At 42.0% G+C, this 15,008-nt stretch overlaps 1 protein-coding gene and 1 long non-coding RNA gene across 2 annotated transcripts in view; one reads left to right on the top strand and one right to left on the bottom strand.

The window, feature by feature from the left end:
- LOC141413949 (uncharacterized) overlaps window positions 1–15,008 on the bottom strand; it is a 111,003-nt gene that overhangs the window by 16,093 nt on the left and 79,902 nt on the right. The gene's annotated exons all lie outside the window — the stretch shown is intronic.
- On the top strand, window positions 4,414–5,399 carry G0s2 (G0/G1 switch 2). The gene is made up of 2 exons (XM_020185741.2): window positions 4,414–4,564; window positions 4,689–5,399. Exon 2 carries the CDS (start codon window positions 4,731–4,733, stop codon window positions 5,040–5,042), a length of 312 nt encoding a protein of 103 aa, XP_020041330.1. The 5' UTR covers window positions 4,414–4,564; window positions 4,689–4,730; the 3' UTR covers window positions 5,043–5,399.

Raw genomic sequence — 15,008 nt, 5'->3', positions numbered from 1 at the left:
CTCGATCTCCAGGAAGAAAAAAAGACAAAGGATAGCATTTCAAGCAGGAAGAACAATATGAGTAGGCATGAGCTATAAACCACTAGGCATTGTCTTCAGCAACAGTGAGAATGGATTGTTTCTGGGTCTGAGAAGTAAGCTCTCTGTGCAGTAAAGTCTCTTATGGGAGAAGAATGGAAGATAAAGTTAAGGAAAATCAGACCAAACATGACCTAGATTCCAAGAATATTAGGTCACACAAACTCAACGTGCAGAATCCAGGAGCTCATCATGCTGGGATTTAAACAAGCAATTAACAATTTGAAAAAAAGAAAAGGATATTTAGGAAGATTCATTTGGTGGTAGTATTTGAAATGGATTAGAGAAGAGGAGATTAATGGTGAAAAGCTGTTCCCAAAAAAACACAAAAGCTTTTTTAGTATCCACCAAAAGTCTCACTGCATGTGACCACCCCAGGAGTGTCTCCACTGGGAAGCCATTCATTAAACTCATAGTCACCTACTGAGGACCAACTATGTGCCAAGGATTATACTAGGTATGAAGGATACCACGAAGAGCACAACAAAGTTCCAGCACTCATGAAATTTATCCTCCAATGGGTAGAGACGACAATACAAAAGCAAACCAATAATTCTATCACCATAAAGCTAATTGACAACTTCTATAAAGCCAAATAAAGCAAGGCACTAAGTGGAAATTGGCAGATCGAATAGTCAGGGAAGGGCTTGCCAAGAAACTGACACAATACTTCAAGCCCAGAGAACCAACAAAAAACACACACTGCTAGACAGAGGATACTGAGAAGGGAACATAGTTGAAAGAGTACAAAGAAGGTGAGGAGTCTCCTCTTAAGTGCTGTGAATCACAGCAGGATATAAATTTAAAGACCATCCATTGAGGACAGGGGATGTAGCTCAGTAATAGAGCATGTGCTTAACATACAAAAGGCCCTGGGTTCAATCCCCAGCACCACACACACAAAAAAATCAAAATTAAAATCATCCATTCATATTTGAGTAATAAGAAGCCTTCTCTCTAAAACTAAATTACACACAATGAAAGTAAGCCAAGGACTTAAAAGAATAAATAAATTTAAGTGGAATATAAGATACATAAATAGTTTTATCCTATCTCCAATGATGACCCCTCCCCTCTACCCTCCAGGAATCCCAGGGGAGAGCAGTGACTTAGTGTAGGTAGCAAGCAGCTGGTTAAAAAAAAAAATAATAATAATAGCACTAATAATTGAGGTACATACAACAAGCCATCTGAAAGATCTCTGTCCCCTGTTTCTTCAATATCCATGGCACAATTGTAGGCACAGCTCCTCCTCTTTGACACCCTTTGGGCCACATGTTGCCCCTTTGTGATTTTTTTTTTCTCAACAGATGGCTGTGTTTCAATGTGTAGAAGAAAGGCCTTTCAAAAGCAAATTAAATAAATTTTAAATTGGACCTTCCAGTATTCCTAGAAAAGGCAAAAATGAAATGTTGGGATAGACTCCACAGTATAGATTGAGTGTGCCCACCCCCCTGCCCCCTCCACCAAGCTTCAAGAGTTGGTATTTAATTCCCATTGTGAGGTATCAAGGGTGTTAACTTAGTCCAAATAAGGTATCTAGAGGTAATGCCTTTGAGAGATGATTAGGATTGGATAAAGTCATTAGGGGAAAGTCCCATGATTGAATCCTGGTGGCTTTATAAGAGGAAGACACATGCACACGCTACGCTTCCTATCTCTTCCTGTATCATATCAGGAATCTATGAGCAAGAAGACCAACACAAGATGTTGCCCAAACCCTTGACAGTGCACTTCCAGAACCATGAGCCAAAATAAATCTCCTACTCTCTATCTTTATAACTTTCCTTCTCCACTGTATTGTGTTATTAGCAACAGAAAATGGACTAATACAGGTAGGGTGACTAACTGTTCTAGTCTGGTCAGAACTGTCTCAGTTTTAACATAAAAAGTCCTTAATTTCAAAAAAACCTTCAACCCTGAGCAAAAGAGATGGTTTGTCACCCCATGACTTGGTCTGACCTTCACAGCTATAACTGGTGTCTGACCCATGTGATGCAACCCAATGCTTCACTTCTTGAAAAGTGACATCACTCCAAAGTACCTGTTTAGTTTCCAAGCTCCTTCTGGCCTCCCTGCCTCCCTCCCCAGGAGCCAGGCTATCTTTGCTCATTCAAACAGAGGAGTCATACTCAGAAATTCCTGAGCATGAAATATCCCTGGACTCCTTTGCCTTCTATTCCCATGGCCTCCTGCTTGGTCCCAGGGCCCACCTAAACCAGCAACACCAAAACCACCAGTGACCTCAGTCTGCCTAGCCCTTGACACAAGGTGGCAGGGCCTGGAGGTCAAAGTCAGTTCATCAAGGAGAGGAAGATACATGTTCATGTGAGCTGGTGATGTACTCTAACCCAGCAAATCACATGAAAGGGGAACCCCAGATAAATTACAGCCTGCTGACCATGGATGGCTTGCGTCTTTTAGTTACAGAAACACAGGAAATACTGCTCAGTCAGTTTTGGTGTTTTGGATCCAAAGCTGCGCTGATTCACATTCACAGTGGAAACCAAGTGAATGACCCTCAAATCAAGGTGCACATCATATTCTCTTCCAGGAGCTGCCATGTTTGGAACATTCATGGGTATTGGGAAAGCTCACCAATCATTTCTGCCAGTTATTAGGGAGTGTTCCAACATTATAAGGAAGATTCAAAGAAAATGCCAAGACTGAAATTAAACTTGGCTTGGACCCTTGTTACAGAATTTTCCTGCCTGACAAGGTTAAAAGAATAATAAGCAGAAGACACAGTCCTCCAATAATAATCCCTTTTGGCCCTTGGTTATCTTGACTGCTGTGTGTAGTAGACTAAAATGCAGAATCTTAAATAAGCTATTTAGGTAACCTTGACCAATCAGTACCTACAAATCCTTACCTTAACTACTAATAGAAGAGGCAAGGATAGCAGAAGCAAGGGATCATGGTAGTTATTGTCTTCTTTTTGACTGCATTATCTGGGAAATGATTTCAGACCCCAAGAAAAGCACCTTTCCCTGAGGGCCACAGAGCCCAGCCAGACTGACTGTGAAAGCTGTTGCAAGATTGCATCAGTGACCTTTGCAATTTTCTGGCTAGTTTAATTTCCTGCCCCTGTCCTCTCCCTTTCCCTGCTTAAAGCCCTTTAACCTATTTGCCTCACCTTCCCCCCTACTTTGCTAACTCAAGTGCATCCATAACTGAAGCTAAATCAGAGCTCTCCCCCCCACACACAGGGGATTATAGTTAATACTAGTCAAAAGCAGTCCTATATCCAGTTCCAGCTTCCAAGGGTACTCTCCACCTTGGCTTCTTACCCAAGCTGTCTACTGCACCCTTCCTGCGTTTAAGATACAGCTGAGCAGGCATAGGAAGTTGTACCCCAAGACCCAGGGATACAGCAGAGAATGACTAAGGAGAGCATGAAATATTGTCATTCTAGACACGCAGACTTTTTTTTTCCAACAGCTCAGCCCACCTTCACTTTTCAAGTGAGAGTGGGGACAAATTGGATTTAATGGCTGTTCCCTAATACACATATAGGGAACACATAGAAATACCTTGAAGGCATTTCTTCTCTTTCTCTCTCTCTCTCTCTCTCTCTCTCTCTCTCTCTCTCTCTCTCTCTCTCTCTCTCTCTCTCTCGCTCTCTCTCCCTCTCATCTCTAGCTCTCACACACACCTCTATGCATGAAGGGGCACACCTTCCCCTCAATGGATAGTTTTCTGTTACAAAGTGACTTTACTCTAGCAATGTACCTCTTAATAAAAACCTATCCGGTGTGAAAAAATAGTATAGTGCTTTATAAAATGCACAGAGATCTATTCAGTTCGTTTGTCCGATCAGCTCGTTTTTGGATCCCTCCCTCTTGCCTTCTCACCTATGGGAAGGTGACTGACAGTCCTTCTGAATGAAAACGAACTCTCTCCCTTTAGAACCCCGAGTTTCTCTCATTAGGGGTCCTTCTCAGTTTGTCCCCCGACTAGAGAAGCTGTGCGGACACCACTAAGAAAGTGCGGTCCACTAAGAAAGTGTCACGTCAGAAATGTATGTGGACACTCCCTGGGCCCGGGTCCCCGCTGCGCACACCCGGGAGTGGGACTCTGCGTGCAGCCCCGCCGCGGTGGCCCTGTCCAGGGTCTCCCAGCTCACACGATTGGGGCGTGCACAGTTCGTGGCCACCTCCCGCCAGGTCCCTGCGGGTTCCAATCTCACCCTTCTTCCCTCCCCTCCCCCCTTCCTCTCCCCCTTCCTCTCTCCCTTCCTCTCCCCCTTCCTCCCCCCTCCTTTCTCTGGCTCTTGCAGCACTGGCCCGGGCCCGGGAGCCAGGAGGCGGGTCTCGGGCAAAAGATATAAGCGGCCCCGGGTCGCTGTCTAGATGCCAGTTGCGGAGTCTCCATCTAGAAGAGCTGTGGCTGCGGAGGAGGACGCCGAGGACAGCCGGACCGACAGACGCATTGACCACTAGTGTCGCCAGCTCGCGCTGCCTCCTCCTCCGACTGTGCCACTAAGGTGAGTCCCGCCGGGGCGCGGGGTCCCGGGCCTGCCCCACGAGATCTGAGGGAGGGGTGTCGGAAAGTTGGAGCCGTCCTTCAGTGGCTAAAGGTCCCCCTCTCCTGCTCCGCTCCTCCTGCAGGTCACCCCCCCCACCCCCCCACCCCGAGAACCCAGGGCTGAGATGGAAACCGTCCAGGAGCTCATTCCTCTGGCCAAGGAGATAATGGCCCAGAAGCCCAAGGGGAAGCTGGTGAAGCTGTACGTGCTGGGCAGCGTGCTGGCCCTCTTCGGGGTGGTGCTCGGTCTGGTGGAGACTGTGTGCAGCCCCTTCACCGCCGCTAGCCGTCTGCGGGACAAGGAGGCAGCCGTGGCCGAGCTGCAGGGCTCTCTGGAGCAGCAGGCCCTCCGCACGCAGGCCCTGCAGGAGAAAGGCAAGCAGCAGGACACTGAGCTCCATGGCCGGGCCCTGTCCCATCGGCAGCACGCCTCCTAGGAACCTCGGGGACCTGATGAGCGAGAGGGGAAGAGACCGAGACTGGGCCAGAGAGAGAACAGAGATCCTAACTCAGGAGGGAGAACGCAGAAGCCTTGTGCTTTTTCCAAAGAAGCCACCCACATGTAGAACTGACCTACCCAGGGAGCCACCAAAAGGGGTTTGGAGTTGAATCTTGCTGCTGTGCAGCACTGCCATTGTGATGCTATGTCCAAAACTGTATCTTTAAGCTGTCTGAGAATCTATCATTTTGCACTAGGGAGGAAGGAGAAACACTTTTTATACTATTATTATTGTTATTATAATAATGATGATGACTACCATTTTGCATTTTGAAATAAAAAACGTTTTATACAATATCTTGTACCTAATTCCTGGGAGCCATGGTGACCTGGATGGACAGCAGGGAGGGGGGCATGCCAATGATGGGTCTCGTCTGAGCACAGCTTCAGACTCTGATACTGCTATTACTTACAAGTTTATCAGGGATTCCTTTTTTCTTCATGTTAGGGATAGGAAGAGAAATTTTTCTAATACCCACCAGTCTTAGCATTTTAAGATCACAAAATAAATCAAGGTCTGACCTAGAGATAAATGGGACATAACTGATGAATTCTAAGGGGGAAAAGAAAGGTTTTTTTAAAAAGATGTTTATATTTGTATGAGGAAGGGAGAGAAATCAAAAGAGAGGGAAGGAGGAAGAGAGAAAGAGAAAGAAAACTAGCTACTTGGTGAGGTAAGAGTTAAGCTCCCAAGAACACAAGACATCTGCTTAATCAGATGAACAGTCTAACTGCACCTCCTTCCTCCTCAGAAACTCAGATTCTGGTAGAAGTTCTAGATTAGAAAGAGAAAAGACTGTCTATTACAGACCTGAGTTCTCTTCGTCAGGGACAGAGCTCACACTGTAGTAATAACTAATTCGGTTGCTTAATAGGACTCAGCAAAGTGATCAGCCAGGGGCCAGAGGCATGATGCCACGCTCCTCAGATTTTTAATGTCACCTATCTTAACCAGGTTCAGGCACTTTACTCCGCCATCAACAGCTGTGTATTTTTGCCAAAACCTAACAATGGTTCATGCCATTCTCATTGGTCAGACTCTCCTTCCTAAACCACCTCTTCACACATATCCACACCTTCATTTCATTTATTTCTGTCACCTCAAATCCTACCCAGCATTCCTGGCTCTGATTGATTGCCAGCTCTCCCTGTAATCCACCCTTATCACCCCCAAAGGAAAGAGCAATTAATGAAGGGAAAGAAACCCACTTGGAATTTTAAAGAAAAATAATGTCACTGCCACTATTATGCCTCCTGTTTCCAAAATAGGAAATGCAGCTATATAGAGAGAGAGCATAACCTTAAATGTCCAAAATAGGTCCTATGAGTTCACCCCACCCTATTTTTCCAGATGGCCTTCGAAAATGTCTTTCCTATAATATTTATTATTCCTCTGCCTATTCCTTCATTCAAACATGTCAGAGACTAAAACTCTCATGCCAGGTTTCAGTGCCTCGGTGATCTGCTCCCATCTCCTCTCTCTAGTCTGATTTCTCTGGATGTCCAGCGTGAACCCTCGTATCCTCATCTTCCCGGTTGGTCCTTCACAATTCTCTCCTCCCTGAATGTCTTCCCATCACAATCTGCATATCTTCTGAAGCCACATATCTCAAATTCTCCAAGACAGGAAGGATTACAAATATTCTGCCCACCGTCAAACTATCTATCAAGTTACCAGCTCTGATTTCTGCTGTATAAGATATATTTGGAGGGGGTTATACATAAAAATATAGATGCTTAAATATTTAGATAATGTTTATTTTGTTTAGAAAGTAGTACCCCATATCTATCCACATTCACACTACCCAACCCAATTGAGTCTGAACTATTGACATTTTCTCTGTCTTTACTGTTCTCTCATTTCTCTGAATTCTTAAATAGTCTAGGTTTCATACTGGATCACTCAGTAGTGGACTTTTTTCCCCCGGTTATTTTGTGGAATTAGTCATGTCTGTTGTAGTATAGTCTCCCTGAGGTCAAGAGCCATGTCTTCTTTAATGTTCCCAAAAATCATCAAGGTCTTCACAAATGGTAGGCTCTTAATAAATAATTATGGGCTACGGGTGTTGTCAAGGCCATAGAGGGCCTGCCTACCAAGTGCAAAGTCTTAAATTCAAATATCAATACTGCCAAAAAATAATAAAATAAATAATTGATTGCTAACTAACCCATTTATGAAGTTAGAGCAGTGATTGTACACAGGAGGGAAAGCAGTTTTGTCTCCACAGAGAATATATGACAATGTCTGGGGACATAGGTGGTTATTGGTGGGAGGAGGGGTACTACTGCTGGCATCCCAGTGGAAGCCAGGGATGCTGGCAAACATCTTACAGTGCAAAGGACAGACCCCCATGACAAAGAACTCCCCAATCCAAAATGGCAACAGAACTACAGTTGAGAAACTTAAAGGAAAGTAAGGAAAAAGGGGTTGCCTAATAGTTTCAGAATCAAAGTTTTAAGATAGTTTCACAAGATGCTGCCTGGGAATGATCAAACATAATAAATTCTGTGCACTGAAGAAAACCAACTGAAACTGAATAGGGAAGAAGATACAGTATGGAATTTAGGTGTAAAAATCAATTACATGACCCCAGAATTAGGAAGGCTTATTCTGCAGCCTTTTTTTGTGAAAAACACAGGGATTTTCAATGATTGCAAACTCAATATATGCCAACAAGGGCTTATGATCAGGCTGCTGAAACAAATTAATGCTTTTAGGACAAGAAGAATGTCCAGAAAAAAGGGATAGTAGGTTGAAAAACAAAGAAGTTAAGTCAGACTCACCTCAATTTATTTGGATTTGACTCCCCAATTTGCTAACTCTAAAATATAGGACAAGTTTCTAACCTTTGCCTCAAATTATTTACATTCTTTCCTCACCTATAAAATAGTGCTTTTATCAGGGAATCATTTTACAAATTAAATGAGATGATACATGTAAAGTTCTTGGAGCAGTACCTGCCTTTCAGTCAATGTTAACATTTTAAGACATTCTTGATTAAGTTTATGTCTAACGTTTTCCTCTTGAAAATACCTTAACTTCTTGGTTGAAACTGATAGTTCTCAAACTTGATCATAATTAAATAGCTATTTATCATTTTGCTCTTTATAAAACTATGATCTATTAATCTTAAATATATAATTTTGTGCTATATCCGATCTTACACTAGTTATATAGTTATTTGTTTTTGTGGTGTGGGTGATCAAACCCAAGGTCTCCAGCATGCTAGACAATTAAGTGCTCCATCACAGAGTTATATCCCCAGCCCTCTTCTACTAGGTTCTAATGAAAACAAATAGCAGAGCTGGGTGTGATGGATCATGTCTATATTGCAGCTACTCAGGAGGCAGAGGCAGGAAGATCTGGAGTCCAGGCCAGCCTGGGCAAACTTGTCCAGACCTTATCACAGAAACAAAAGAAGTGCTTTGTAGAGCACTTGTCTAGCATGCCCAAGGCCCTGGGTTCAATCTCTACTACCGGGGGAAAAAAAAAAAAACAAGGCATCAACTGTGAGAATATTTAAAAGTTTCCACATTCTTAAGATAAGTTTGATTGTACTACAGTTATGGTAACCAAAACCAAGTTAAAACTCATTGCCTCAATCAATAACAAGCCATTTGTAAACAGGCTTTTACAAGCTCATTGATAGGTCCTCATTCGAGAATCAACCTGTCAGGAATAGACGGACTACGTTAAATGTATCTTAGAATGTCAGCAAATCAACAAGAAGTCATGCTTCTGTAGGTAATGTCAATCCACTTATGCCAGGAGCTCACCACTCCCTGGGCTCCAGGCTTCCCAAAGCTCTATGGTGTGCAAGATCAGCCAGCTGCTCTGCTCAGAGGTCGAGCACTGGAGCTTACCCTCACTGTCACGAGCAGTAAGTTCACTAGTGTTTTACTTTATTTCAGACATTAAGTGGTGGTCTCATCACTCTTCAATTCTGAAAAGTCTACGCCATTTTTTTTCTCTGGTTTTTGAGACAGGGTCTGGTTATGGAGCTCAGGCTTAAGATCCTCCTGCCTCAGGCGCCCAAGTGCTGGGATTACAAGTATACCATGCCCACATTTACCCACTGTCTTAGAACTTTACTTGGCAGTATTCCAGAGGCCCTGGGCCAACCAGTTTTCCTTCTGGGCTCCTTGTGCTCAAATTCCATTTGTCTTCAGATCTACTGCTGGGTGACTAACTCTCAACAATAATCTGAACTCTGACTAGTTTCATTGTCTACTCATTGCATCTATGATTTGTTAACAAGAAGGTCTTTGTAGAAGATCATATGAGCCAGTTTTTTTATATAAAGTAATTAGAAATTTTAGTTTATGGGTGAGATTGTTTGTAAACAAGTATAGCTAGACCTTTGCATAAAGTCATTAAGTATTTTGTTTGGGAGGTATTACACTGAGTAATTAGACATAAATCTTTACATACGATCATTTGATATTTTGTGGGGGAAGTAGATCACTAACTACTTCAACACAGGCCTTTGTATATGTTCATTAGACCTTTTGTTTTGGAGGCATAACATTTTTTTTGAGACACAGTCTTTCTATTTAGCACAAACTCACTATGACATCTGGGCTGACCTTAAATTTGAGATCTTTCTGCTTTAGCCTCCTGAGTGCCTGGCTTACAGGTGTGATCCAGTATGTCCACACCTGAGACATACCATTTGATTACTATTTTTATCAGAATCTATTTATTCTCCTGCTGCTCACTTTGCTTTTGTTTGTTTATATTATAAAGTCTTGTTTTAAGTGTTTTTGTTGTGTTTTGGATTGTATTATTTTATGTGTTTTTGTTTTCTTCCTGGCTGACTTATTTCTGATATAAGAATAAGGGAGCATTTGATAGAGAAAAGATGGAGATATAGACCTACTGAATTGCCAATCCAACCCAAACTGGTCCTTCAGGACAACAGCCAGAGGTCCAGTAGACTGGTGACCAATTAAAGAAAAAGCAATTTCAAACTCAATTTTGGGTCCCCTACAAAACTTTCATGAGCTCACTCTCTGTCTTGTCAATGTATGAAAGGTCACTCTTAGTTTGTATTCCAGAGTCACTGATTTTGGGGCCCTTTACTATACTTTGCTTAGGAAGGGAACCCAAAATCCTATCCACAGACACACACACTCTATCCAGAGGCTTCTCTTGTCTTTCTTGGTTTCTTCTGTGTCAAAAGTGTACCTCCCCTGCTTCCCATATAAAGTGACACTGTGGCCCAAACTCTTGCACTTACTTTGTTAAATACAAAACATTTTAATCAGAATAGTAATGGCCATCATGTAGAACTTTTCACACTGATCAAATCAATAAACTATTTAAAACATTTAAAAGGAACCCCAGAATCATTACTAGACACATCCAAAAGAGCCAATAATTAGCTTCTAAATTGGCATTCAAAACAAAGGTTTCAAAACAAACTTCTAACTTGAGGAGGGTCTCACTCAAAGACTCTATACCTTCTGAAGCCCACCTTCCTTTCATTTTTTTCTCTTTCCTCTCCTCTATCCCTGACCCTTTAGTTCAACAACTTGTGTGCATATGGGTGGGGGGGGGTACTGGGGTTTGAACTTGGAGCCTACACCTTAGCCACTCCTACAGCCCTTTTTTGTGATGGGTTTTTCGAGATAGGGTCTCTAGAACTATTTGGTCGGGCTGGCTTCGAATCTCAATCCTCCTGATCTCTGCCTCCTGAGTAGCTGGGATTACAGGCATGAGCCACCTGCTTCTGGCTGAACTACTCTTTTTTCAGAAATTTTATGCCTAGAGGGAGGAAGCAGAAAGCGAGCCTCCTATAGTGAAATCTTGGAGAGACGCCAGAGACACACTTTGCAGGCATAATCACTGAGAAAAGGCATAACTTTGACCCCTCCACACCTCCAGCCGGTGCAGAGAATCTCCACTTCACATTAAACAGAGAAACAAGGAGGGCCCCCGGGCCGCCAGTGGCCGGCGCCCAGATGGCTTGGGAAGACGCGGACCAGGTGAGCTTCGTGGTACCACAGTTCTCCCACAGACAAGCCTGGGCCAGAGCAGCATAGCCCCCTGGACAGACTGACCTCCACCCAGGAAAAAAGAGAAACTGAGTAATAAGCAATAAGAACAAATAAGACATTCAGGAAAGAGGGTGGGGTGCACTGAGCGCCGAAGATTGGGGGAAGGGAATCCTTCCTGGGACTGTAAATAAACAAGCCGGGCGGGCCAGAGAGGCTCTGGTGGGAGTGGGTGTGTGTGCCCAGCAATCAGGAGCAGGGAAGCTGGTGAGAGTGGTGGAGGGAGGAAAACTGCACAGGAGAGGGGGGAAGACCCACCTCCCACATGAACTGTAAATAAACACGCAGGCCTGACAACGCGGGTGCAGTGTCACGTTTCCCAGTGCTTGGAAAGGGGAAAGCCTATAGCAGAGGCTCCCGCACAGGAGAACTCTGAGCAAACAAAGCCTGTGGGACCAGGTGAGTGCTAGCTCACCCCAGAGATCTGCATAAATAAAGCCTCCAGCAACAGCAGGCTGACAACAGCGGGCAGGCAAGCCACAGTTGCAGAAACCATTCTCAGAACTGTCTCCAGACTCTTTTTTTTACTTTGTCTCCCTACCTTTGATGAGAGAACTACCAAATTACGCCTGCAAGCTGAAAAACTTACTGAAACTGTATTGCATTTGAACTTGGGACACTTGGTGGGGTTATTTTTGTGCATGTGTGTGCAGTTTTGTTCTTCTTTATGCGTCCCCTTTCATGAGACAACTACACAACAACATCTGAAGCACCATCTCCAGGATTGGAGACTGTGACTTCACTGCATTTGAACTTGGAGGTTTTTTGGTTTTTTTTGGGTTTTTTTAATTTTCTATTTTTTCATTTTATTTTAATACATTTTTATAAACAGATTTTTCTTTCATTTACTTATTTTTTGTTTTTATTCTTACCTTTTTTTTTAATTTTTGATTTTCAATCCTCTCTCTGTCTCTCTAATGTCTGTTCAGCTTACTGTCAATTAGTACACTAAAGCTCCCTGTTTATACCTTTGAAATCTTCTTGTCTGACACCTTGTTCTGTTTTCTCCCTCCAGTCTGCGTATTTGTTTTTCCCATTTCTTTAACTTCTTGCTTTCCATCTCAGCTCACCCTTCCATTCTAAATATTACCATTGTTATTATTACAAGCTAGAAAATACTTAATTGCACACAGTTCAGGGACAGTAACAACACCAAAGACAATGATGGGAAGACAGAAAAAATAGGGAAACCAGTTTCCCCACAGCAAAAAATTAGTACAGGAACCAGAGGGGAATGAAGAAGACAGGTACTCAGATCCAGACTCCAACAAAATGAAGATAAACTATGCCAAAGGACCCAATGAAGCCCACAAGAATAATTTAAAAGAAGACATACGACAGGTACTCAAAGAGAATTTTATAGAGATGAAACTGGATAGGGTCAAGCAAAATGTACAGGAGACACTCAAGAAATTCCAAGACAACAAAAGCAGAGAATTTGAAAAAGCAAAAGAAGAAATAAAGGAAACCATAGAAGCACTGTATAAACACCAAAGTGAAACAGAGAACACGATTAATAAACAGATAGATGAACTCAGGACAAAAATAGACAACATTAAAGAGGAAACCAGCCAGGATATGGAAAACCTCAGAAAAAAGAATGAAACAGAGCTACAAAACAAAACGGAAGGCCAATCCAGCAGAATAGAAGAAACAGAAGACAGAATCTCAGAACGTGAAGATGAAATGGTAATTAAAGGAAAAACTGAAGAACTATTAATTAAACAACTCAAGACCTGTGAAAAGAAAATGCAAAAACTCACCGACTCCATCAAAAGACCAAACTTGAGAATCATGGGCATCGAAGAAGGAGAAGAGGTGCAAGCGAAGGGAATGCGTAATATATTCAACAAAATAATAACAGAAAATTTCCCAAATCTAGAGAAATCCATTCCCATACAGATGCAAGAGGCCTCCAGGACACCAAACAGACCAGATCAAAATAGAACTACCCCACGACATATCATCATTAAAACAACAAGTTCAGAAACTAAGGAAAGAATATTGAAGGCTGTAAGAGAGAAAAAACAAGTAACATACAAAGGTAAACCCATCAAAATCACAGCAGATTTCTCAACAGAAACTAAAAGCAAGAAGAGCATGGGGTGAGATCTTCTGGGCACTGAATGAAAATAAATTCAACCCCAAGATACTCTACCCAGCAAAACTATCATTCAAAATAGATGGAGCAATAAAAGTCTTCCATGATAAGCAGAAACTAAAACAATATGTGACTACAAAGCCACAACTACAAAAGATTCTTCAAGGGATTCTGCACACAGAAAGTGAAACCCAACTTAACCATGAAAAGACAGGCAGCACCAAACTACAGGAAAAGAAAAAGCAAGAAAGTAGAGAGTAACCTCAACTTAGATACACACAATCAAACCTTCAAACAACTAAGACAGCTAAATGACAGGAATCACCACATACCTATCAGTACTAACACTTAATGTTAATGGACTTAATTCACCCATCAAAAGGCACCGCTTAATGAAATGGATTAAAAATGAGGATCCAACAATTTGTTGCTTACAGGAGACCCATCTCACCCACAGAAATAAGCACAGGCTAAGGATGAAAGGCTGGAAGAAGATTTACCAAGCCAATGGCCCCCAAAAACAGGCAGGAGTAGCAATACTTATCTCTGACAAAGTAGACTTCAAACCTACATTGATCAAACAAGATAAAGAAGGACATTCCATACTAATAAAAGGGGAAATAGTCCAAAAGGAAAAAATAATTATCAACCTGTATGCACCCAATGTCAACGCACCCAATTTCATCAAACATACCCTGAAAAACCTAAAAGCATATATAAACACCAACACAGTGGTTGTGGGAGACTTTAACACCCCATTGTCATCAATAGATAGGTCATCCAAACAATCAATAAAGAAATCCAAGATCTAAAATATGCAATAGATCAAATGGACCTAGAACCTTCTCCAAAATAGATCATATCGTAGGGCACAAAGCAAGTCTCAGCAAATATAAGAAAATAGAAATTATACCATGCATACTATCTGATCACAATGCAGTAAAAGTAGAACTCAACAACAAAAGTAAAGACAAAAAACATGCAAACAGCTGGAAACTAAATAACTCATTACTTAATGAAGAATGGATCATCGATGAAATAAAAGAGGGAATTAAAAAGTTCCTGGAAGTCAATGAAAATGAAAACACAACCTACCTATGGGACCTAAGGCAGTCCTGAGAAGAAAGTATACAGCCATGAGTGCATATATTAAAAAGACTGAAAGATCCCAAATCAATGACCTAATGATACATCTTAAACTCCTAGAAAAACAAGAACAAGCAAATCCCAAAACAAATAGGAGAGAAATAATAAAAATAAGAGCTGAAATCAACGAAATAGAAACCAAAAAAACCACACAAAGAATTAATGAAACAAAAAGTTGGTTCTTTGAAAAAATAAACAAGATCGATAGACCCCTGGCAAACCTGACTAAAATGAGGAGAGAAAAAACCCAAATTAGTAGAATCAGGAATGCAAAAGGGGAGATAACAACAAACACCATGGAGGTCCAGGAAATCATCAGAGACTACTTCGAGAACCTATATTCAAATAAATTTGAAAATCTTAAAGAAATAGACAGATTTCTAGACACATATGAGCATCCAAAACTCAACCAAGAGGAAATTAATCACCTGAATAGATCTATAACACAAAATGAAATTGAAGCAGCAATCAAGAGTCTCCCCAAAAAGTAAAGTCCAGGACCTGATGGATTCTCTGCTGAATTCTATCAGACCTTTAAAGAAGAACTGATACCAACCCTCCTTAAACTGTTCCACGAAATAGAAAGGGAAGGAAAACTGC

This window comes from Castor canadensis, chromosome 11, assembly GCF_047511655.1.
Source record: "Castor canadensis chromosome 11, mCasCan1.hap1v2, whole genome shotgun sequence".
Classification (NCBI taxonomy): Eukaryota; Metazoa; Chordata; class Mammalia; order Rodentia; family Castoridae; genus Castor; species Castor canadensis.
This window is presented reverse-complemented; position numbering and strand designations above follow the sequence as displayed.

Excerpts from the sequence above, each read along its gene's own strand:
- G0s2 (XM_020185741.2), top strand. The coding sequence starts at position 4,731 with ATGGAAACCGTCCAGGAGCTCATTCCTCTGGCCAAGGAGATAATGGCC.